Raw genomic sequence first — 27395 nt, forward strand, 5'->3', positions numbered from 1 at the left:
TTTTGAAGTTCTACTATACCTACTCGGAATGAAAGAGTAATGAACTAAGCTTTTTGGGAGTCATACTCTACCTGCCCAGGGTGAAAGAGTAATGAACTAATAATTTAAAATCTCAAAGGATTTCTGCCAATAATTTAATTTTGATCATTAAAAATGAAATTTTGCTTAGCCATATAGCCTGTATGACTAAACATAGCTTTGTATGGTCATACAGATCATATGGTCAAAGCCATTTTTTGTACTGACCTTATCTTTGTGATGTACAATCTTAAAATTGCACTGGACATACCTCAAGTATGGCCATGCATAATTTCTTCTGACTGTACTTAGGGTACATCCAATTCAATTAGGCAGTTAGGGAGTCCATGTGTGCACGAGATTCTTTATAGGAAATGACTCTCTAAATCATTTTCTTAGTGACACTTATTCTCCAAGAAAATCCTTTATAATCCCCTTTCTACCTAGGCTTTAAATTTCCAAATCTCCCCCACCAAGGACCTTATGGTAGTCTTTTTATTCTCTTAAACTTGACCAAAGCTCTTGCTTAATCCCTACTCAAACATAATTAACTCCTCTAACCTTGATTTTTTAAGGCACATTATAATCAAAATCCTTTTCTACCTTTCTAATCTTTTTTAAATATCTAAAGGATTCTATGACATTCAAAGTAAATTGACAACTTTCCAAATCTTATGACCATCTTATCCAACCTCTCGAAATCTCTAGAATTTGTGCTCAAAGACTTTTGTATCCCTAATTTGTTAGAGAACTAACCTAAGGAAATTACTAAAAGGGATAAAAAGTATTCATCAAATTATATGTCATTTGACATAGATCTCTCACAATTAACCCAAATCATAAGGTCTAGGAACATTCTACCCCTACTAAGAATTCTCTAGAATTTTTGGTGCAAAGACTATCTTATTATCCCTTTATCATCAAGATTAGTGTGACTCTACAAGAGATTAAAAACCATTAAGACCAAGGTTAGAAGGTGAAATTGATGCTTTTCATAAAGGTTTTTTCTAGAATATTTTAGGTATCAAGATTTTAGGACAAGTTTACCCCCAAGGGTCTCTCAAAATCCTATAAATATGAGACCCATTCAAGATAAAAAAGGAGAAAGAATTAGAATTTCAAAATTCTATCAAAATCCTTTGTCAAAACTCCTAAGCCTTTCCAAAATTCTATCCAAATTATCTCAAGAAGAAAAACCCAAATAAAAGAAAGAAGAACAAGGTAGGAGAAGTTCTACTACAACCCCACTTCTCTAATCCCCCATCCTCACCACCCTCTTCTATAAATTTCTCCATTTCAAGAAATAGTTTTTGCAATTGCAAATGATTTGCATGCTCCAAGAAAAAGACCTTCAAGCACAAAATTATTTCACCAATATTTTGAGTTCTAATAAATACAAATAAAGGGTTTGGTTGTAGTCCAACCAACTTGATATTTTTTAAACATTGGTTGGTGCCCATGTTGGCCACCTGGCACCACCAAACCTCGAGGGCCAGGAAAGCCCAATGTCTAGAAAGGCCGGGACCAACCAAATGAAGAAAATAAACAGAGCTCTGCAACTGAAATTAACACTTATCCCCAACATCCCCAAATTTATCAAAGCACATTATATTATTACAAAAAATCCCTATTCTACTTTTCCCTTATAAAACTCAGCAGAAATCATCCCCAGAGGGCTGAAAAAATGAAGAAAAATAAAAGCTCTCCGGATGAATTTGTTCAAATAAGTAAACTACAAAAAAATAAGGAAAAAAATGTATAAATGTACATGCATAAGCATATACAGAAAAAAATTACATCAATTACCATCCGAAAATGAAAAACTATGTGAAAAGAGTGACTACATCTCTCCTATAACCCCTAACCATCAACAACCTTGGAACATTTTCCACCAACATATCCATGTACTCCATGTAAAAGTAGGGTGGGTGATTGACTGGAGGCGGCGGAAGGCTAACAAGTACCACAGTGGCCATCCTTGAATACCTCAGTATAGTCGAGTTCAGCTTCAGAGTCGTGTAGAGGAACTTCTTCACTTGTTGCTCATTCACAACAACGGGCTTTCCATCAGCCATTAGTGGAGTCCCTTCCCTCTGAGCCACCGTCTTCATCTCGCTTAAGTATTCAGTGATCCGTCTCTGGGCCCCCGTGAATGCTTCGACCGAGTCATCTTGTTGGGTCCCACCCTCCACATTGGCCTCCCATGACTTCATTGTAACAACAATCACCTCAGCTTGCATCCTAAGATCATAAAGAAACTTTTTCACGTCAGCTCTGAGCTCTTCTGCCTCCGTGTCTTCCTCGGCAATGCAAAACACTTGAATCTTGCAACTCTCGAAGCTATCCTTCGTAAGCAAAAGTTGGGAGAGGAGAAGCATGAGACCACCATCCCTCACGATCCAGTACAAGTCAATGGTACCATATTGCCTTTGGTACTCGTTGGGCCACTCATCGAGGCCCTTGATAATCACCACTGCTTTGTTTGCTACGATACAATCGTTGATTATGCCAACAAAGGTGGATGGGATATGTGTCAGGTTCTCCCGACGCCATATCTCTGGGTACCGCATAACCACGATGTTGGGCTTGAGATTGCCAAGGCCCATGGTTTGGACAATCCCACGAAAGCCAGCAGACGTGCTGGGGGCCACTACAATCTCTGCAACACCTTCACAGCGCTTGTAGTCGATGTAGGTGCTGAGTTGGCGGCAGGCAGCCTTGGCTTCCTCGGCACAGTCATGATAGTCCCCTTCGAGAATTGAAACGAAGATGGACATACCACGACCCTTCTTCTTCATACAGTTGGCAAAGTCTGCAAGTTTTGGATGGCAAGGAATGTTCCCTGGTAGATTCCCCCATGGCCTGCAGAATATGAGAGGGATCGGGTACCAATTCTTTGGGTGGACTTGGTTTGCTGCAAGTAGATCAAAGGAAGTTAGATTCCAGAAGCACAAAATATTTTTTCCTCGGATCCAAATTATTTAGAAGTCAATTAATACCCAGAATTTATCATCATCATCGTCTACAAATTATCCCTATTATTGAGCAGTCTGCAACATGAATCCTATTTCACCATTCATTTGATAGCCTCAATTGTGTAGCTTAACACATACAGAGATCCAGGATCAGCACTTGGGTTGGGCATAGTCCAATATTGATAGTATGCTTCCAATGATATAATTTAGGGTATTTTAGAAACACCCCCCTGTAAAATCGGTGATATTAAGTTTATCAGCCTGCATAATGCAAGTTTAGGTTTACAATGACTGTAAGTCAAGGTTGCTTTTTCTTGATGATTTAACAGCGAAATTTTAATCGTTTCCAAATTTTGATGTGGTAATTTAAGTATTTAAAGAGCATTTTGAAAAAAAAAAATCAAAATTCCACTGTTAAATCATCAAGAAAACGCAACGTTAAGCCAAATCTTGCATTTTGCTAGGGGGCAAGCCTAACATCACCAATTTACAGGGGGGTTTTCTAAAATACATTATAATTTACCTCCTTGCAAGTAATCAATACAGTAAAAGTAGTGCTCAACAGAAAACTAATTACGATAATATGATCAAATTGTTGTAGATGTTTTGGTTTCAAGAAATAAGATGGCACCATTGATTGGACAATTTGGATCAACATGCATGTCTATTAGGTGTGCTGGCCCCCATGGGTCTTAAAGGAGACCCAACAAGGGACAATGCATAAATGATGATGCATTCAATTTTGTACGAAGTGAATGACAAGGGATATCAATTTCACTTTAAAGGTGGTATCGGGGTGTTGTATTTTTTACTGTCTAATTCACACTGCCTACAATATGGAGCATAAATGTTTGGCAACCAGGATATAACATGTTCAAAGAATAAATGTTGCACAGATTGAACAAAAATACAAAATGAGCACATATGGCAAATCTAGGAATTGCCTCAATCACTAATGTCTATGTTTTGTACCAAAAATTGGGTGTGGCATAAGTAGTAGCCCCAATAGGGAATAACATAAAGGAGTAGGCCCATAATTCGGTAGAACCATCCATTTTTTGGAGATGGGTAAAGGGTTAGTGGCTAGCAAGGTGAAGTTGGGTTCAAGGGGATTTGAACCTAGGGCATGGGGACAACACTCCACAGTCCACACGTCTTACCAACTTAGCTGAAGTGCTGCAACTTGGGCTCAGTAGGACGAATCTTGTTTCTAAATTCAATACTGTACCTTAATTAATGAAAAACTGACATTCCACTTCACTGTCAACCACATCACGTTCTAATTGTATAGTGGATGATGGTGACGTAGAACTACCAACAGTGCTGTGGTGCCACCCCCAATCAGAGAATTAAATGAGACATTTCAAAATCAAGCATAGAAAGCCTTCCATCTTGACAACACAAATTCACTGAGGTTTCCAAAAGTTGGAGGTGCAACTGAAAGAGGAATACTAAATAATGCAATGACCATTTGAAGTATTTTTGAGAAATGAGAATAAGTACCTCCTAATGATCGAAGACTGCGGAGGGCCAGCTGGAAATATGCACTCTTGAAACCATCACCCCAGTCTCCAGCCTTCCCTTTTAGGCTCACATAATAATATATAAGGCTGACCAGGGCTAGAGACACCATAGTGAATGACCATGAGATCAAGAACATAATAACTGCACCAAACATATAACAAGCATTAATATATGCTCTAAGAGAGCACTTACATTTACAATACCACAATTAAGCTTGAATATTAATGGCACATGAGGGACCATCCAAATCGTCCATTGCAATCCCACAATTTGATGAACAAGCCCATATCAGATTAAATCATTGTTGTTAGAGTCAAACATGCAAGCAAAGAGTTTACAGTCTTCCATCCCGAATATGGTGGTTAAGCATATAGAGAAATTGGTGAAGGAATTATTGTGGAATGACAAAGAAGGCACTCCTAAATTTCACTTTAGCATATTGGAAGTTTGTCTGCTCCCCAAGAAATGTGGTAGGTTAGGGCCTAGAAATTTAAACCTTTTGAATATCCATATCGCGCAAATGTATTCAGAGTGGAACCTCATAGCTTCTGGAGAAGAATGATACATGGCTATATACAGGCAAAAAGTTTGGATGGCAAAGTCGTGTGATTAGATTGTCGGATAGGTGCGAGGTATGGGAAGATATTTAGAATGGGTTATCAAATGTTAGTAAGGGGTAAGGTTCAAAGTAGGCAAAGTTAATATGATGCAATTTTGGGAGGATTGTCAGTGGAGACTCAATTGATGGTCTTTATATCAAATATAAAAAAAAAAGCTACTGATCATATAATTAGGAGATGAGGTTTCAGGGAACTTTGGTGTTTTTGATAAGTATAACTTAATTTTAAAAAAATAAAAAAGAGGTCGAATAAACCAACCAAAGATAAAAGGAAAAAATACGCAAAACACCCCCCCAGCAATATTCAACATAAATGCTACAAACTCAATCCCATCTACCCAAAAACTCTTCAAAAAATAGACCCCCCTAAATTCCTTAAATAAAAACACCATTAGAAGAGAAAGCTCATGATTGAAATTATGTTTTCCTCAAGAGACTACTCTGGGTTCTCATACAAACGACTATTTCTCTTCTTCCAAATGCCCAAAAGATGGAAAATAGTACAAAGCTTCATAGAATTCTCTTGGCATCCAAAAAAGACCTACACCTAAAAATATCCAACTCCTAAACAACGACCCAATTGAGAATGGAAAACACAATGCAGTGCCAAAGAGTGTGGAAAGTGTGCCCAAAACTCAATAGCCACCTTACAATGAATAAGAAAGAAGGTGATGGACGGACTCCGCATCACATTTACACTAGTAGAAATTTGGCACTCAAAAACACTGTGAATCACATTATTTGTAGTAAGGAATATGTTTGGAAGTGCCAACTACACGAGTGATTTTTTAAGGGGAATTTGGAACCCCACGCCATAATATAGGGAAAAGAAACACGAGATATAGGCAACTGAGCTGCAGCTTGATAGAATGACTTGACAGAAATAGCCCATCTCTTCCAGTGGCCCACAACCATCGATCGTTCTCCTTCAAGAATAAGGAGACTTGAGAAATACTGCTAACCAAGTCAAAAATTAATTCCATCTCCCAGTTGTTGAAAGCTCTCCTTAGCAATACAGTATTCATTTGCCTCAACCTGCAGAATCCCAACTCCCTAAATTTCTTTTCCTCACAAATATGCATTTACATCACATGATGGAGTTTCCTTGTCTCCTTCCCCTACCAAAAAAAATCCCTAAAATGCTTACCCAACTTCACTTATATGCTGAAAAAAAAAAAAAAAAAATAGACTAGGATGCATCCCAATGAACTCTTGATCAAAGGTCATCTTACGCGCTTCAAATAAAAATACTGCCTTCCAAGAACTCAACCTATTGCTCACCCTCTAGGTAACTGGATCCAAATTACCTTACTATTATAAGGTGTGTGTTGACAAACCATTAACCCCAAAAGACCGGTCTGATGGGGAAAGGCGCAACTATGAATATAAGAGGGTCCCGGGTCACACGATACATGAGCACGTGACACCCAAGAGCGGAGGCGGATAAGACAACCCTCGACAAGGTGCACCCAACGATAAACCCAAATAGATGAGGGAAGAAAGCACGCCTGACACCCCATGGATGCCACCAACATCTCCACATGATTTGGCCAACTGCAAACATTTTAAATTTCTGAAGATTCTTACCAGGTAAGGAGCCTCCATAAACTAACTCACCACAATAATCACATAACATATATTAGATATTGTAAGAGACAGGTAGCGTAAGTCCTCCAAATAGTCTTTGGTACATCTCTTTGTTTGGGAGTTACTTCCCCTCACTGCAATCCAACTTCTTGTTCCATATCCTCAAAATACTTTGGATTAGAAATTGCCTTTCGGAACCTCGAAGGTAAGGAAACAGAAGACAAATAACAAAAATGAGTAGGGCAACGGGAACAATATGCTTAGAAGAATAAGGAACCTGATGAGGATATCATTGGAGTCATTTGAGCCACTTTTATTGCACATATTTAGCCCAATAAGGGATTGGACGACCAGCCTATTAGTTAGAAGTTTTTTTGTTATTTTTTCTTATCTAGGAATATTTTGGATAGTTTAGGTATTTTATTTATTCGATGAAATTTTATATTTTAATCTTAACTGTAGATTTTCTTAATGATTAAGATTAATTTTAGTTTGATTTTATTTAGGTTCTGTCCCATATTAATTAAGATTTCTGGAGTCATGTTTTAACTTAGCCTAGGATCATAATTTAATTTTCTATTAGATTTTTGTTAAATTCTATGGTAGATTTATCTTATTCTATACTTTTTATTTGTCCTTAGTAATTTATTCGAGATTTCCTATTCATCATTCTAGGTAAGTTTGCACCAGCTGCATCAAAACAGAAGGAGCAGAAGTAGTCATACCCAATCCCAAAGGAATCTAAATTAGAGGGTAGGTGTATCACGGTGATCGGTCCTTGGTGCTTGTGTATACTTTAAATTGATCTTTTGCTTGTGTGTCAATGGAAGAAATTTGAAGATGAGAAGACAAATTGGAAATGAAACCTTTCTTCTGGTTGTTTATGTTCCCCCTAGGATTCAAACAAAACATTTTTCCACAATAGGACCAACACGAATGTTTCCTTTTTGAGTAGAAGGTTAGTTCAAGAAGACGCCTCAAGTAGCTTTGGAATTCAATTTGGTGCAATTCGGGCCTAAACATGAATGAAACATATACACAGACACACCCCAAATATGAGGAGCTACTAAAGGAGGCTGACCTAGACATAGAACTTGATTGGAAATTTCATTTGTAATATGCGAGATGACATCCAAGTGATTAGGTAGGCGGTTGTAAGCACCACATAAGCCCAAAAATACTTCAAAAAATGCATCCTAGTTAGAATGCTTTGAGCAACTTCAACAAAATGACGATTCTTTTGTTCTGCCATGTCATTCTACGAGTAGTCAGGCAGGTACTTTGATAAATCATACCATGATATTCCTAGTAACTGCTCAATATGCTTTTAAGTATTCACAAGCATTGTCTGACTGAAATATTAAAATATGTTTATCAAATCAAGTAAGTTCCATCCCGTGAATTTTTATGAGGTACTTCATTGTGAGTCTCTATGAGATGCAACCATGTGCAGAGAGAAAAATCACCCAGAAATGGAATGAAAATCAATAGTCATCCACAAAAAGTTTAGGAGGGCAGGTCCCAACATAAAAAGAACAATATGGAACACAAAAAATAACTTTTATTCATAAGTTGATGAAACTTTTTGAACAATGTTTAGACAACTAATAAACCTCACACTGAAGTTAAGAACCCAAAGTCGACAAAAAAACTTTGGAAAAAGCAAATTCAAAAAAAAAAAAAGGATAATGACCTAACTCATTTTTCCCTAGTTTAAACTGAGAAAAATCATCCAAAAATGCAATGAAAATCAATAGTCATCCACAAAAAGTTTGGGAGGGCAGGTCCCCACATATATACCTGCTAACCTCCTCATTGGATTTAGGTATATCGTCTCCTACCTCCACACATATACCTACTCTTATCCCTTCTATTTCTAACTCTCACTTAACTATTGCCCTTCACAAAGATAAGCGGGGGTGTGTTACTAATCATCTTATTATCCAGTTTGTTTTCCATCAGGATCTTTTTTCCTCTTATCAGGCCTACCTTGCAACCACTAATTCTATTTGAGTTCCTCAATCTATATCAAAGGCTTTGCGAGACCCTCAGTGGATTAAAACTATGACTGCTAAGATGGATGCTTTGCAGAAAAATAGTACCTGGGAGCTTGCTACTCTCTCATGTAGGGAGCGGACAGTTGGTTGTAAATGGGTCTTCACTATGAAATATCTCACAGATTGTATTGTCAATCGGTATAAGGCACGCCTAGTTGCTAATGGGTTTACACAGACTCCAGGGAAATATTTTGGTGCCACGTTTGCTCCTGCCACTAAACTCTCTACTATTTGACTTCTTATCTCTCTAACTGTGTGTAACTCCAAGCCACTTCACGAACTTGATGTGAATGCCTTTCCGAATAGTGATTTGACTGAGGTTATTTATATCGACCCTCCTCCAGGGTTTCGTCTTCAAGGGGAGTATTCTAGGAAGGTATCTTACCTTCCTAAATCTCTGTATGGCCTGAAGCAATCCCCACGAGTTTGGTTTCAACATTTTTCTGAGGTTATTTTATCTATGAAATTTTCTAAACGCCACTCAGATCATACTTGCTTTGTTCATCGAGGAGTGGATGATTGTTGCAACATTGTTTTGGTCTATATGGATCACATTATTGTGACTGAAGATGATGCACAGTAGATTAACTAAGTTAAAGAGCTATTGGGTCGTGTTTTTGAAGTTAAGGAATTGGGTCCACTCAAGTACTTCTTGGGGATAAAAGTAGTCCGTTCTCGCCGTGGTATTTCGCTATCTCAGCGTAAATACACATTGGATCTTTTTCAAGGCACTAGGATGCTTGGTTGTCGTCCTGCTTCCTCCCCTATGGATCAAAATCATCATCTTCATGTTGACTCTGATGATCATTTATCGAATCCTTCTTATCAGAGACTTGTAGGTTGTCTGATTTATCTGACTAACACTAGACCAGAGTTGTCTTTTACGGTTAGTGTGGTCAATCAGTTCATGTATACTCCACTCACCTTGATGTCGTTTATCGTATCCTTTGCTACTTGAAGTCGCATCCTGGTCTTGGATTTTCTACTCTTCCACTGCTCAGCCGCATTTGTCTTGTTTTACATATACTGATTATGCTGGTTCTCTCACAGATAGGAGATCTAACTCTAGTTTTTGTACTTTTTATGATGATAACCTTATCTTGTGGAAAAGTATGAAACAAAATGTGGTTTCTTATTCTTCTGCTGAAGCTAAGTATCGTGTTATGGTCCTTAGCACATGTGAGCTAACTTGGCTTCGATCTTTGCTGACAAAGTTGGGATTTCTTGTCTCTGATTTTTCTACTTTGTTCTTTAACAACAAATCTGCTATCATGCTTCATTCTGACTAAGTTCTTCACAAAAGAACTAAGCATATTGAGGTTGACATTCACTTTTTCAAGGAGAAAGTTCGATCTAGTGATCTTCAGACAGTCTTCGTACCTTTTTCAAATCAACTTATCAACATGCTTACGAAGTTTGTTGGTCCCTCTATCACTAATTCTCATATTGTCAAGCTGGGTCTAGTTGATATATTTATCCCAGCTTGAGGGGCAGTATTGGAAATAATCTAGTTATTTTAGCTTTAGTTGTTATTTAGATATATCTTTTATTTAGCTTTTATTTATTTATGATTTGTAAGGGCATTTTTGTCTTTTGACTACAATTTTGGCTTTTGACTATTTTATTAATATAAATCCCTATCAAGCTCTCACAAAGAGACTTGATAATTATTCTTCTCAAATTCTTCTAAACTTTGGTGCAAAGCGGTTCCTATGGATTAGGGTTGGCAATGATCTTAAATATACCCGATGTCCGAACCGATTCGAAAAAACATGGAAAATCGGATTTTCAGATTGGATTCAAATGTACCCCAATCCAATCCAATCCAAAAAAAAAAAAAAAAAATCCAATCCGAATATATTTCAATAAATTTTATTATTATTCTTAATTTCTTATAAATACATATAGATAAAACATTTTAGTCTTTTTGATTTCCCTTCTATTGTAGTAGGAAATTAAATTTTTTTAAAAAATTTTATATTTTTTAAATTATTTGAACATTGATAATTTGAAAATAAGGCATGTGATCGGATCGAACCATATTGGTTTCGGATTAAGAATGAAATGAAAAGGATTGGATTCAGTTCACATATTCATCAATCCGTCCGGATTGGATCAGATCAAGTACATCTTTAGAAATTTTCGGATCAGTATTGGAGTGACACTGATCCAATACCAAACCGATTCGTGGCCAACCCTACCATGGATGCATGTCATATCTTACATGGCTGACCGTGGCCATATGATCGTGATGCCACTCATAAAGGAAAGGAAAACACTTAATATTTTGTCAAAGATGATAGAAAAGTGGAACTACTACTACTTGGGGAAGATTCTTCACCCAAATTTCATAGAGAGGGGTCTAAAAGTGTCCTCAAACATGCAGAAATTCATAGAGGGCAACAAAGAAACTGTGTTGATTTTCACTTTGGTAGCTAAAGAAAGTGCGGACCTAATCCTAATTCCCAAGCCTATTTTTTCCCCTTTTAAAAGAGAGATCTCACACCTGAAGAGTTACCCCAAGTCCTTCCTCTCATGTGACAAGTTCAACATCATTTTAATCTCATACTAGGTTTTAGTTTGCCAAATTTGGCACACTGTCATATGAGCCCTAAAGAGCATGAGAAACTACATTGCCAAGTGTCCAATTTGTTGAAGAAGGGAAAGATTAGGGAGAGCAAGAGCCCATCGTCGTCCCAGCCCTCTGTACGCAAAAAAAGATGGAAGTTGGCATATTTGTGTCGATAGAAGAATCATCAATAAGATTATCATCAAGTACCACTACCCTATTCCATAACTAGATGATGTGCTAGGAATGCTATTTGGGGCTAACATATTTTCCAAGAACGATTTATAAAGCGGGTACCATCATATTCGAATTCGACCTTTGAAGAAAAAAAAGGATGGATTCTATGAATGGTTGGTTATACAATTCAGACTTTCCAACACACCTAGCACATTCATTAGAATGATGACCTAGGTACTTCGTTCCTTTATGGGAAAGTTTGTTGTTGTTTATTTTGGTGATATCCTTATGCTTAGTACCACCACATGAGCATGTTGAGCATTTGCTCCAAGTTTTGCATGTTCCACGTGAAGAGCAGTTTTATGTAAACCTAAAACAACTGTTTATTCCTTCAAGATACCAAAGCATTTTTGCATTATGTAGTGTCTTCAAAAGGGGTAAAGATAGATTAAGAGAAGGTGAAATCAATTATTGAGTGGCCATTACCTCGCAATATCACAAATATATAGAGTTTCTAAGCTTTAGCAATATTTTATATTTTATCGCCATTTTATTCGTAATTTCAGCATCCTTATACCAACTGTGACTGATTGCATGAAGGCTGGACAGTTCATTTGGATCCCTAAAGTTGAAGCTTTCAACTTATTAAGAAAAGAATGATAGAAGTTCCCATACCTGCACGTACCAATTTTGAGAAGATTTTTGAGGTGGGATGTGATGCTTCAGGCGTTGGGATACGAGCAGTCCTAAATCATAAGAGTTGTCTCGTTGCCTGTATTAGCTATAAATTAAGTGATGCCGAGAAGTGGTATTCTGTTTTTTTTTTTTTTTTGATGGGTAAGCTGGACTTGAACCCATGACCTCAAAGTTGCTTTGCAATGTGTCAAACCAACTGATCTATGGATCTAAGCCCATGGTATTCTACTTATGACATGGAATTCTATATGGTGGTTCAAGTTGCGGCATTGGCGGTACTTCTTAATTCAATGTCAATTTATTCTCTATTCTGATTATGAAGCTTTGAAAAAAAAATTGCCAAAAAGATCAATTTATTCTCTATTGTCATGGCTTATTGATATGATCTAAATGCATATCATCTTATAAGATCACATTCATAGTACCTTTTTCACTCAACCTGAAATAAAGTATTTTAACTATTTTTGGTGATAAAATTATATATCCTCAAAGGTATGAAGTGTTGAGTTTAGTCCCACATCAAGCACAAATTGCCTTGTCTCTCTCCTTAGAAGATCCTGAGTCTCTCCACTCATTGCCAATTGGTTTTGAGTTGGACCCCCAAATTTATCATGGTATCAGAGCACTAGGTTCGCATAGGTGTGTTATGGGTGAGGGGGAGTGTTGAGTGTATATTTTCCTCCACTCTCGGGTGTGTCATACCCCAGTCAAGCCCCGTGACCCTCTTTTATCCATTGTTCTCCCATTGGATTGTTGGGAGTAGAGTGTGTTTGACACTTCATAGATATGTTGGACACCCAAACTATGGTACCCAATAGGCATATCAGGTTTCCCCTAAATTAGGACATATTTGGATAGTACCAATGAGGACAAAAAGAAGTTTAAAGTTTTTAAATGGTTTCACTAAGGAAATGAAATGACGATACTTTTTATTACCTTTTCCAAATCCAACAAGGAGAAACAATAGCACAGACAAAACTCTAAATGAATGGAATGAAAAAACAAAGCAACATACCAATGCAAAGCGATGCTCCAAGAAGAGATAGGCTCCAGTGGTGAAACTTCCAACGAGGTCGCCAACTAGGAGCATCTAGAAGGTCTAGAAGGAAGCAAGATAAGTTCACTCCCCCATAACACAAAAGGAAAAACATGGTTATGGTTGGTGAGATAAGATCCAGGTTTCCAATCACGACGCATCCAATACATATAAAAGCTGTAAAGAGGGTAGCAAGGTGGGGTTCACTTCCATCTAAAACCTTGAAGTAGTTAAGAACTGGGAGGATGTCATCATTAGCTATCGCTGCAAGCAAGCGGGGAGCTCCAGTCAGGCTTTGAAGTGCTGCACCTAATGTCGAGAGAATAATTCCAACATAAATGATTGCAGGAATGGGCCAAGCCACTGTTGCCGTAAGGAGCCTGCATAAGAAGATTAGATTTGCACAAAATCCTAACTAACAAAAATAAAATATATCTAAGTATATAAGTTGACACATTTGTAAACGCCAAAGATCTCACAATCATCCAGTTTATCAATTTCAACCCAATGTGAATGGGTTATGCAATTCAGAATGGTCCCTTACTTTTTGTAAGGACGATCTTCATCTTGAGGAGATCATCCTCATGAAAAACCATCTTTTGACTGACATCTAAGTTGGGTCTGTTGCGAACAAAATTGTGTAAGATTATCCCGACATATGTATGTATGTACTCATGTTTGTGTTTCCCTTATATCCAAAATTTATTTTTTTAAGAAATTGGTTAAACAATCAATATTACATTTGTTCCTTGAACCCCAACTATAGGGATATATTCAGTCAGTTACCCAGGCTAATACACATAATCAAAACCTCTACCCAGGTAACATAGTAGTAAAAATCTACTCTCTCCATTAACTAGCCCACCAACTTTGGAAAACATAGAATAACCTTCTAAATACTGTGAATTTAGCACTTAGAAAAACTTGGGAACTTCTGTAAATGATTGTCCAGTCCCCTTAGTAATTGAAAAAATTCTCTTAGTGATTTTAGATAGGATTCCACCAAGTGTGTTTTTTTAGTCCAAGAAGAGTTGTGTAAGTCCCCTGGTAATTGAAAAAGATTCACTTAATGATATTAGATAAGACTCCACTAAGTGAGTTTTTAGTCCATGAAGAGTTGTGTAAGTCATCACCATCAAAGCCTTATCCCAAAACTTTGGGGTCAGCAACGAAGATTTGTGTTTAACTATTAGAAAAAATTTAGATATAACGGATTATTTAAACATCTTATTCATTAGCTCTGTGACGTACATTAGTGAGGTATGCTGACGCATAAGCCAGGAAATAGGACTCTGGCTATCAGAATTCCTTTTGCCATGTTTACATATTTAGCATGTTGCTTTTAAATAACATATCATAATTTATCAAGCAAGAAAACTCTTGCACTTGGTATTCCTAAAAAGATGGTTCAACATAGTTGTAGATCAGATCTAGAAAGGTGAAGTGGAGAGAAACTACAGAGGAAAGGGAGAAGAGATTAGAGAGAATAAGATAAGATTAGGGTTTAATCAGCCTCTCTCTCTCATTAGTTATATATTAACTTTTCAAAATTACAAACTACTCCTAGTAATTATTTCATTATAACTCCTCTAACTTTAACACAATATATAACTTAGCCATTCCTACACTCCCCCTCAAGAGGGTATAGATATCAATCATGCCCAACTTGATAAGAGCTTCCACCAATTTTATATTATAATATATAAACGAATACAATTGTGTGTCACATCTTTTAACACATTTTAACTTATAATATATTATATAATGTAATATAATATAATAATATTTTAATTACATTCTACTCCTTTAATATTTCAATAATTTCAAATCTATCCTTTTTATATTAATAATTATAATTAAACCTAATTTTAATAAAATAATTTATTTTAATATTTTAATAATATAAAGATAATTAAATAATATTATTTTTTCCATATATTTTTCTTTTCTCCGTTATGTCCATTACATTAGACCAATTTGAACTGTGTATGTCGAATTTTCGAAATTCCTCGTTGATTTTCCTATATTGACCAAAATATCCTTTACGCCCTAAGTTTTCTTGATAAAATTAATATTTTCATAACTTATCATATTAAACTCGGATTTAAGCATGCTGACAATTTAAACTATGTTTTTCAATGCTTTTGAATTCAACAGTAATGTCTGTTTGACCTAAAAAATTTCTTATAAAATTTTGAATTTTATCTACTTCGACTAAATGTTCTAATTCTTCGATCATATTCATGATAAAGTTCTCCATATTGTACATTTCATTTAACAAATTCACCTTCTAGAAATTGTTACTTTAGATAGATAATATCACAATTTGTTTTTAATAATTTTTATTTTAAATCTTCATAGAAAAATAGGTCAATATAGTTGACTGAATTCTTGATATACGTAATAAATTTCATGACGTTACAACCTACCCTCCTTACAGAAATTTTGTCCTTAAAATATACACCTCCATCCCGATCAATTATGAATATCAATTTCACATTTTTCTAATTGTTTTATTTTATCATTTACTATCTAGATTTTTTCTTTTTTAAATTAAGTTATCTGTTATTGGATTCGATAAACTTTAAACATTGATTAACTTCAAATCCGATAATACTATAACTATTTATGCAATTAAACACACTTTTCAATGTAACACTAATTTTATCATGTCTTGTATCTAGAGTTCATTACTATCTTTTAAAATGTCCCACTTCACACTTAAAATATTTTAATATTTTTTTTATAGTTGTTTAAATATAATTATTTTAACTATTGTGAGTTTTTCTATTCTTTACCACTATGCTAGACCATTCTCTATCTTTTATGAGATCTTTATATATATATATAGAACTAACTCCTAAAATGTTATTTTATTCAACAAACTTATTATTTGACTCGTCATGTAAAATTGTCTCAACATTTTATATCTTTTTAATATTTTATCTGCTTATGAACTAAGTCATCCATGGCTTGTATAATCCTTTCTTTTTTTTTTTAACTCAATCCTAACACATAATCTGACACCACATCCAAAATAAATTATCTGTGTTGATATTAGATTAATCTTATTATTATTATTATTATTCCCATTTGCTCCTCAACCGATTTAAAACATTGTCCTTAAGTCATTAATCTATCTATTATCTATTCTTAGCTATGTCTAATATGATCTAACATTGTTGAATCGACAGCAAATTCTGACTCACCGATTCTCTAGTTTCACGTTGTATTTTTCATATGCTAAGATATTTTTGGAGATTATCTTTTTATATGTCCCAATTCTCATCATTGATAATATACAATAAACCATCATTTTAATTGATTCTTTCGAACAATCAATTTTTTTCCTCAAATTAATCTTCTATAAACTAAATTTGTATTCTCCTATATCTCCTATTTTTGATATTCATATCCACTTCTTGCTTATCACAACAATAACTTCCAAAATTTTGTCCAATCTCTTTTCTAAACTTACTCCACGTGCTTTATACTGTAAATGTATATGCATATTGCTCAAAATAACTATCTTTTTCTTTACTTAGCTTAAATATTATACTTATCAGACCTTTATTGCCTATTATCCCTACCTCAAACAACACACACACACACACACACACACACACACATATATATATATATCACTATAAGTTTAAGATTTGTATTTCTTGTCCAACCCAATTACAATCGTTATCTTCTTCATTCTCGACATTTAGGTAATATTCGCTCACATCTTCATCTATATTCTAAGTTTATAATATTATTGTTCACATCTAGTCCTTGGATCATTGACTCTAGTACATCAGACCATATGACAAGTAACTCTAGTCTGCTGTCATCTTTTCATTCCTCTACCTGTCAAAAGGTTAAATTGGCTGATAGTTCATTTTCAAAAGTTGTTGGATTGGATGCATCTCAACCCCATCCTAAGATTTATCTGTCTCTTGTATTCTTTGTCCTTAAATTCCTTTTAGCTTTTATTTGCTAGTCAACTAACAAAGAAATTACAATGCTTAGTAACATTTTTCACCGACAGATGTGTTTTTCAAGATCGAAAGACAATTAGTGGCAGCCATGAAATAAGTGGTCTATATTATCTTGATCATGCTCTTGCTAGTACAGTACTTCATTCATCTTTCAACTCTTTTCAGTGTCATTGTAGGCTCAGACACCCATCTTCTCAGATTCTACCTAAGTTTAATTCCTAGTTTGAGTCGTGAATCTTTATTTGATTGTGAAGCGTGTTAACTAAGTAAACATCATCATGTTTCTTTTCCACCTAGTGTGAGTGGTTGAGTGTCTAGTTCTTTTTGTTGAGTTTATTCTGCCATGTAAGGGCCTACAAGAGTTTCGTCGTACCTTGATTTTAAATATTTTGTTAGTTTTGTGGATGATTTCTCAAAAATAACTTGGTTGTTTTTAATGAAAGATCGATCATAATTGTTTACAATCTTTAAAAAATTTCATATGAAAATAAAAACTCAGCTTGGTATGCCTATTTGCCTTTTGCGCTCTGATAATGCTAAGAAGTATTTTCTTTGTCATTATGATACATATCTTCACTTCCATGGAATTATTAATCAAACTTCTTGTGTGCATAGCCCTGAACAAAATGAGATTGTTGAATGCAAAAATCGACATCTATTAGAAGTTGCCCATGCTTTAATGTTCCATATGAAAGTTCCTGAAACGTATTAGAGTGAAGTTGTTCTCACTACTTGCTATCTTATCAATAGCGTGCCTACTCCTATTCTCGAGGGTAAATCTCCACGCAAGGTATCATTTCTTGATAATCGGTCTTTTCAGCTTACTCCATATGTCATTGGATGTGTCTATTTTGTTCATTTTCTAGGAACTGGTCAAGATAAGTTAGACTTAAAAAATTTAAAATGCGTATTCCTTGGCTATTCTCGTACACAAAAGGACTATAAATGTTATAATCCTACTTTGCGTAAACATTTTATATGTGCTGATGTTACATTCTTTGAGTCTGTCCCATATTTTTCTAACACATCTTCTAATAACATTGGTAGTACTCTTGTTACATTGACTATTCCTATTTCTATACCTACTGATGTACCTCTTAAAGTATACTACATGAGGACCACTACAACACTAACAATAATAACATCTTCTTCATCTACAAGTCTAGTTCCCTCCCCAAATCCAGTTCTTTCTCCAGCTCCACTTCCAGATGATTTACCTATTATTCAAAGTAAAGGTATTTGTTCCTGTGTTACTAGATATCCCATCGCTAACTTTGTGTCATATACTTCATTATCTCCTTTTTTGTCCGATTTTATTTTGTCAGTGTCCTCTATTTTTGTTCCTAACTGTCTTCAGGATGCCTTATCACATCTAGGTTAGAGGACAGCAATGGAAGAAGAAATGGCTGCCTTCATTGCAATGAGATGTGGAATCTTGTCTCTTTTCCTCTTGGAAAGAAGGTGGTGGGGTGTTGATGGGTTTATGTTGTTAAATTCCACCTTGATGGCACAATTGATAGATTAAAGGCAAGACTAGTTGCAAAGGGCTATACACAGACGTATGGAATTGATTATGTTGAGACCTTTTCCCCAATGGTTAAAATCGCGTCTGTTCATGTTATTATCTCTTTAACTACTATGTCCAGGTGGCCCTTGTACCAACTTGATATAAAAAATGCATTTTTACATGGTGATTTGCAAGAAGAGGTGTTTATAGAGCAACTACTTGAGTTTGTTGCTTAAGGGCAGGTTGGTACAGTATGTAAGTCCAGAAAGGCACTCTAAGGTTTGAAATAGTCCCTGCGAGCATGGTTTAGAAAATTCAACAATGCGGTTATTGCATCCAAAATGTCAAGGTGTTAAACAAATCACACCATTTTTCATTCACTCCAATATTACGTATATTCTTCTAGTTGTATATGTGGATGATATTACATTGACAGGCAATAATGTTGTTGGGATTGAGAAGTTAAAGTCATTTTTTTAGCAAAAGTTTAATACTAAGGATTTGAGTAAAACTCAGATACTTTCTTGATATTGAGGTTGCACATTCAGCTGGTGGTATTAGTCTCTCACAGAGAAAGTATACCTTAGATTTATTAGACTAAACTGATTTACTTGAGCCTAAACCTAGAGATTCTTTGATGGAGGCATCAAATCTTAAAGAGTAGATTTTAATTTTTATTTAGATTTCTGTTTTAGAGCTTTATTTTTATGTTTTTGGGTCTTATTTTGATGTTTTATTGGCCCATGGTCTTAGTATAATATTTAGGGCAGTTTAATAACTTTAATTTGTCTTTTATTTAAGATTATTAGGGTTTGAAAATTAGGAGAGAGAAAGTTATGAAAATTTGGTTATTCATTTGGTGTTTTAATTTGACTAGGATTCTTGATTTATTTTCTTTATATATATTGTATTAAAGTTTTTTTTTATAATGAATGAATGAAGATTTAATAAAGAATGTGTTTATTTCATGGAATGAAGTGAATTCTCCACAATTCTTTGTGTGATTCCAAGAAACCCTTGGTGTGATTACAAGATTCTATCTTTCTATCATTCTCTTTTTTTCTTTTAATCTTTTTTTTTTTTTTTTATTCTTTTGTTTTTCTTTATTCTTGATTTTGAAACCCCTTTCTTAATTCTTGATTCTTGAAACCTACAAACCTTAACCCTTAATCATTACGCAATAACCTTAACCTTTAATCCCTTCATTACCCTCTAAACCTTAACCTTTAACCATTTTCATTAAGATTGTGGTCTTACTTGCCCAAAATCCAAAATTAAATTATCCTATCCTACCCAAATCTTTACCCAATCTACAACCAGATGTTCCTAAATCCCTTATTTTACCTAAATCAAATTCCACTTTCTTATTTCCCCTCATCATCTTGCATCAACTTTGGTATCAAAATTAAACCTAGAATAAATAGATATCGTATTAGAAGTCAAAATCAGATTTGTTTTACCTTCCAAGAATTCATTCAGGATATTGTGCAGTGATGAATATGAAGAAAACTTTGATTTCAACAATTTTTCTGATAATATTTTGCAGAATGTTGAAAATAAGACTTATTGTGGTTATCGTGATTACAGCTATGTCGTTCAATTCTACTAGGGAAATTTTATCCATGGTGTTGAGAGCAAGGTGGTTCCACTAAAAGAATGTCATAGTTTGTTGGGTCGAGGTTGGATCTCACATGTACAAGCTACGTTCGATGCGGAGCGAAATATTTTACGTGTTACTTCAGACAAACAATATCTACTCAAGGTATGTCCATAAAAGTCAACTCATGCGGTACCATCAATCCAAGAGCAGATTGAAGAAAAGACGGATCAAGCATCAACTTCAAAAGATGTTGTGCCTACAACTCTAGAATCAACGCAGGAACAAGATCATGAAGTGGAAAATACATCAAAAGAGCGTAAGGAAGATCTTTTGGAGACATCTACAGTTTTTGTCTGTGATGCAGTTGTTCCATCACTACCACAAACCGACCTGATCGTCTCAAACAAGTACAATGGGGACTTTGCTAAGATAAAAGACCATAATTTGAAGTTGATGGTTTAACACAATGCGTTTCTTTCATGAAGTGAAGTGAGTTCTCCATCATTCTTGGTGTGATTCCAAGATTTTATCTTTTTATCCCTTCTCTTGTTTTTTTTTTTTTTCCTTTTAACTTTCTTGATTCTTGAAACCCCTTTCTTGATTCTTCAAACCTACAAACCTCAAACAATAATCATTTCCCCATTTTCTTTAACCCTTTATCTTTTCTCTTAACCTTTTAACCATTCTTTAACCCTTTTCATCTAGCCTACTGAACTGAAATTGTCGTAATTGCAACAAAAAAAAAAAAAATCTACTTTTGAGTTTACCCTTTCCTAGCCCAAATCCTTTACCCAATCCCCAACCAGAATTTTCTAAACTCATCTATTTTCTTATATCCCCTCATCGTCCTGCATCATTCTCCCATGGATCCAAAACAGAAGTTAACTATTGATCAGGTAGATCTTTTTTATGATACTGGTAGGTATAGAAAACTAATTGGGAAGTTGAATTTCCTCACCATTATCAAGTCGGACATTCCATTTGTTGTGAGTATTGTGAGTCAATTTATGGAAGCTCCTAAAGTACCTCATTAAGTAACATTGCAGCATATTATTAGGTACTTGAAGGGTTCCTCAGGACATGGATTATTATACAAGTCAAATGGTCATCCTCGCATCGAAGGATATACGGATGCAGACTAGACAGGTTCTCCTCTAGATAGAAGATCCATCACAGGGTATTGTACATTCTTGGGTGATAATCTTGTGACATGGAAAAACAAGAAACAAACAATAGTTGCTACATCTAGTGTTGAGACTGAGTATAGAGCTATGTCACACACATCTTGTGAGCCAACCTGGTTGAGACGCTTTCTTCAAGAGATAGGCTTTACAGTAGAATTACATAAAAGTCTCTTTTGTGATAGCCAGGCATCCATACACATTTCTTTGTTCATGAAAAACTATTGAATGGTGAAATTGCTAAGACAAAACAAACTCTTAGTTTCACGAGAAGCTGAAGCATACTGAAGTTAATTGTCACTTTGCACATGACAAACTCCTGAATGGTAAAATTGCTACTCTCTATGTGAAGTCTGGATATCGACTTGCTGATTTGTTAAACAAGTCATTGGGTTGTAGTAGGGTGGATCATACACTTTAAGGATTTTTTTTCAGGGGATTTACAAAGTCTCCACCTAGTTTTACAATCTAGGAACTGAAATTGACTTTAGGCCCCAATCCCGCCTATGGTCTAATACCAAAAACCTACATTGGAAAAATACCAATTTCTAGTATTAAGAGTGATTACCTTTGGATGCGATTGACAATTGATTGTTGGCAGTGCGTTTCCTGAGCCACTGGTGATGAGCGCCTCTTGCAAATTTCTTCAGTCTATATCCGCTTCTAGATCTACTCTTAAACTCTAAGATGAGAATTTCTAGGTGTTTTTTGGCTAAATTTGAGTATTTTTCAAGTTTTCTAGGTGTTATTTTGGGTTGAAAATCAAGGCTTGCGATATGGGTATTGAGTTAGGGCTTCAACTTTAGGGTCTTGGGAGAGTTTTGGGGAACTTTTGACCTATTTTTCTTAGGGTTAATAAGGGCATCTGAGATTTTGTGGTAAGCTTGCCTTTTTAAAGAAGTTTTTTATAACGTTTATGTTAAATTAGGTTTCTTTTAGATAAACTCCATCTAACATAACTTCAGGTGATTTTAGATAAGATTTCAAGTGATTCTAGTTTAGATTTGACTTATTTGACTTACAGAGAATATAATCTCTAAATTTTGGACACCCCTGGAGGGTACTATATTTAATTGGAGGGTTCTTTAATTAAATGTTAGGTGGGCCCCACTTGAATAAATGGGCCGCCTCTTGGAATTTGGCCCATAGGCTTAATTAATTGCATTTATTAGATTAAATCTTTTTAATTTGCACTTTACATTTAAATTTTTTAAAATTTTTTTATTAAAATTCCACTTTACATTTATTAAGATTTTTAATTATTAATTTCAAATTTCGAATTTTAGAATTGGAAAATTGTTTTACACTTAAAGAGGGATTTTGTTTTCAAATGTCATTTTTGGAATGTTTTGGAATCGGGTTTTTACGAGGAATTCATTGAAAATATTGTCATTTATGATTTTTGAACGTGAAATTAGTATGGACACCACAATGGTTATTTTTGTAATTTTGTCAAATTTTGTGGAAATTGGCAAAACAGTTTATTAGGTTCCAAGTTGTCATTTTATGCATTCAAAAGAGTTCTCCAAAGTTTAATATGGTCTCTAAGGGTGTTTTGGCTCCAGGGATATTTCGGTAATTTGGTCATTTTTTATCATTTTTCTTTAAAAGTTCTTTTAGTTCCAAAATGATGATTTCTGTATTCCAAGTCATATTTTCCTAGCGTAGTGTGGTTTATAAGGTTTGTTAACGTGGAATATCTCATATCAGTTCTAGAAACATATCTAGTGACAAATAAAAACCTCTAGAATATCCGTCCATCAATGGGAACCGCAACAATCAAGTTGACAAGTTGATCAATCAAACAATTGCAAAAATGGGGTGTGTACAAATCCCTATAACCCATCACTAAATAAATAGGTACTTGAGTACCAAAATCGGAGCCACTAACATTAGAACTACTTCCAAGTGAAATATTCAACACAAATCAAGGCCAGATTGTCGTAGGAATTGAACGAAATCACTTTAAGAAGTCAAAAATAGAAAAAAGTGGAGATGATTTCTTCACTGAATTTCCAATACAGCTCTGAATTGAGAATTGAGCAAAACCACTTCCGGTGTGTAGAGAATTGTCATCTTGATCAGATCCATCAAATAAAACGGTTCAAAAAACCCCTGAAGATCAAATGAACCAAAAGTTCAAAATCTGAATTTTTTTTTCCTTTTTTCTGAAATATTGGTGAAACACTTCCAAGATAACTCTACAAAAAATTTTAAAACCCCTATAAATCATGACGATTCAGCCATGATTTTTTTTCAACCTCAATCTACTGATATCAGCGATCATGCTGCCGACATCAGCAATCGCAATACTCTTCGACAAAAAAAAAACCCGGGAGTTGCTTGAGTAGATCGTGCTCTGATACCAATTTGTACATCGGGTCAAGAGAGAAACCAAAGAGAAAAGAGAGGAGATTAGAGAGAATAAGACGAGATTAGGGTTTAATCAGCTGCACCCTCATTATTTATATATTAACTTTTCAAAATTACAAACTACTACTAATTATCTAGTTATAACTCGTCTAACTAAAACACAATATATAATTTAGCCATTCCTAAAAACTTTGTCAAGCAACAGGTTGACTTACTTTCTTTTGAGAATTTAGAAGTCCGACTCTTCGATAAAATAGGGAATTCTGGACACAATTATTTTGAATATTGATTCCAACCATGGTCAATGGTCCAAGCGTGAGTACTCAATAAATCCTAAATAGTCTCTTTGTCATGTAGGTCATACACTTGCTTCTGGAAGTATTTTGGCCAGATCCGTACAAAAGTGCCGATAAGAAAGGTTAACCAAGTACGAAAGGAAAAACATGCTCCAACAATAGAAAATGACTAGGTTGAAACGAATAAAGAGATGTTTCAATGGAAATAGATGCAGGGATCCATATTACAGTTAAAAGAAAATGAACAGGTCATTTATTTCCATCTGAAGTAACAGCTTAATCGAAAGAATGATTACCTATTTGTCAGAAGTTCCTCCCGTGTTGCAAGAGCTCCAAATAATAATACAGATATTAGATAGAGAGAAGAGGTTGTCAGAGTTGCAGCCAATGTTCCAATGGGTATCGAACGCTGAGTGTCTTTTAGTGATGCAGAGCGATTAGAACCAGCCATAATACCCGTTACAGCAGGAAAGAAGAGACCTACCAGTGCACTGAGAATAGTGAACAATCTAATTGTTAGAAAATTTAAAAAACTAAATCCATTTAATAAAACCATCTATGAAATCAATGGCTAACAAGCTCCAGAGGTGTAATAGACAGACAATAATTGGAAGAATGCCCATGAAGGTTCCCATTTTTGTAGCTCTGGTCATCATGATACACAAAACCATATGTTGAAAAAGAAACAAACAAAACAGAAAATGGAGAAATGAAAAAGTGAGAAAAATAAAATATCCCAACAAATTTACAGATACACAAGTTTTGACAAAGTAAAGCATGGTGAATGCTGACGTTTCATGGAAGTTTGGCAATGCCATCAATATAACTCGGTATATTTAAAAAGGCAGAGGCATGAGGCAAAGTGTTCAGATATTGAGATGCATGAGGCCAAAACGTCACACTCCCACGTTTCTTTACATTTGTGGTAAATCTGTTTGACAGTTCATTATCTGCTTTGTTGGTCTGTGCATCTTTGTATTCTTCTCAATCATTCATTCTAAAGGCCTCTTGTCAGACCAAGGTGTTAGGATTCTAAAGCTCAAGCTAGTATGAGTAGTAGCACTGTCTCCCCTCTTCATAACTACGCATCCATGGAATCACATCCAATGATAAGTTGTCTGGCTTGGTGTAAATGGTCATTCGTAGAAATCAAATTGTTGAACTTTTTTTTTTCATTCCATAATGGTAGCTCTGATATTCAATTCATTTATCAAAGTCGAGAGCTACCGAGTCGATTGGTTGGATTGGGTGCATGGTCAGCCCTCGAACAAGGTTCTTTGGCTTCTGCAGACTTCTCCACAATTATCTGTCAATCAAGATTCTTATTTACTGTCCCCACCAAGCTTGCATCATGAGACCATAAAGTAGTTCGAGCTAATATACAGTTTGAAGTCATGGTTCTGTTGAGATATTTTGGACTGTACAGCCATAAGTTCGTAAAACCACCACCCCAGACATCCAAAGATACCAATAATTTGTAAAGATACTATTGTAAGTAATAATAAGTGATGCTTAAATATTACAATGTGATCCAATAAATACTTAAAAATAACTAAAGGATCAGTATATGATCATAAAGAACCATCACCAAATCATAAACCAAAATTAGGCACTAATCTAGAAATTATAATGGCTTACTTGAAGTTCCAGTAAATTGTTCCAGTGGGATCAGGAAGTCCAGCACTATTGGTGCGTTGGTAATCTGAACTCCAGTTATCTTTAAATGTCTTCAAGCTCAACCCGGTGATTCCTTCTGTGACAAGAATACCAACAGAAAAAAAAAACAAAAAGTCACATTCTAAGGTTAGCTAAAATAATGATGGTAGCAATGAATTGATGATGATGAAAAGAAACTGAAAAACATCCAAGGGGCTTTCTAGTGACCATGATTACAATCTAATAAAAGCATAGTAGTACACACTCTGATACACAAATACTCCAGTATGCCAGCATACCTGTATCCACATTCTATTAGTGATTTAATGGTTGCAGATTAGGGCTTAAACACCTCTAAGATGAAATGAAGCTCGTTCAGGTCGACCAGAAGGTTTTTGAGTTGAAGAAGATTTGGCTAAAGAACAGAAAATCCAACAAAGTGATAGAAGAGGTAAAGGAGTCTTGTCACTAGTGTTGAAGGAGGAATGCCTGTGGCTGTGCAAGGCGCTGGAACATGCAAAGTTAACTACAAAAGTAAAACCTTTGTGTGGTCCAAGAGTGTGGTTGAAGGTAGAATTCTTCTAGCATTGGGTGATGAAAACGAAGCTTGTCTGCACATCAGAATCCAAGATTATTCAGCAAAAGGGTGGATGAATCCTTTAATGATGCCGGAGGGGGAAGAGAGTGAGGGTTGGTTGAATCTAAGGTCAGATCTAGCACCATTGTGGATTTGTTCTCTATTGAAACTTTGCAAGGGTTTTAGCACCAAGGGAAGAAGACTCCTGTTGCTGGTGTGCAGAGCAGGGAATTGGAGATGGGCGATTGTGCGTGAAGCTGCTCAACCTTTTCAGCCAAGGGCCGAATGGTGGAGAACCTTGGAAGATAAGGTCAAAGGGTGTTATTCTTGGCCAACGTATCAATGGGGTTGCAATAAGTGTGTCCTGTTAACAGGTAAGGCGGGATTGGCCGATTCGATTTGAAGATTTAAAGATATTTCCAGTGGAGGTTTGGATATTGTCTTCAAACATTGGTACGCTAGTGTCAATCAGGTTACCTCTACGTCGGAGAAGAAAGGTTTTTTGGTCAAAATTTGCGGGCTGCCATTTCATATGTGGTCAAAACAAGTTTACGACGTTATAGGTGGACAACTGGGTGGTCTGTTGGAACTGGACTAGGACACAAAGAAGAGGAAAACCTGGAGAAAGTTAACTGAAGGTGGGCTTTGATTGGTAGAAAATCAATAGAAGTTTAAAGGTCTCCAGAGATGGCTTTCACTTCACGGTGGTGGTGGTAGTCTAGAGAGATCACAGTTTAGGGGAAGCAAGAGAACATATTGTGATTGAGCGTCCTCATGAGAAAGAACTGGTGTTTGGAAAGGGACTCCCGCCGGTTTCGATCCAGTCGATGCAATCTAAAGGGAAATGATTAATCAAAGAAGAAGGGTGTGCTGTTAACAATGGTGGTGTGGGAATATCGAATCAAGTTACTGATTTTCAAACTTCAAATTCAGTGACACGATGTGATTTGGTGGGTGAGAA

The 27395-nt window shown here is 35.5% G+C and overlaps 1 protein-coding gene across 3 annotated transcripts in view; it reads right to left on the bottom strand.

Moving 5' to 3' along the window:
• Positions 1-1572: 1572 nt before the first annotated feature.
• CCC1 (cation-chloride co-transporter 1) overlaps positions 1573-27395 on the bottom strand; it is a 66439-nt gene continuing 40616 nt past the window's right edge. For 2 of the 3 annotated variants that reach the window (XM_086420184.1, XM_086420186.1), the window contains 5 exons: positions 25840-25954; positions 24498-24692; positions 13238-13638; positions 4497-4658; positions 1573-2932 (listed from right to left, as the gene is read on the bottom strand). In XM_086420184.1, the coding sequence (XP_086276310.1) occupies positions 1842-2932; positions 4497-4658; positions 13238-13638; positions 24498-24692; positions 25840-25954 (1964 nt within the window). In that variant the 3' untranslated portion in view covers positions 1573-1841. The remainder of the gene's footprint in view (positions 2933-4496; positions 4659-13237; positions 13639-24497; positions 24693-25839; positions 25955-27395) is intronic. The other variant, XM_086420185.1, reaches the window with a different exon arrangement.

This window comes from Akebia trifoliata, chromosome 13 (assembly GCF_017979445.1).
Source record: "Akebia trifoliata isolate Shusen 1 chromosome 13, ASM1797944v1, whole genome shotgun sequence".
NCBI classification, from domain to species: Eukaryota; Viridiplantae; Streptophyta; class Magnoliopsida; order Ranunculales; family Lardizabalaceae; genus Akebia; species Akebia trifoliata.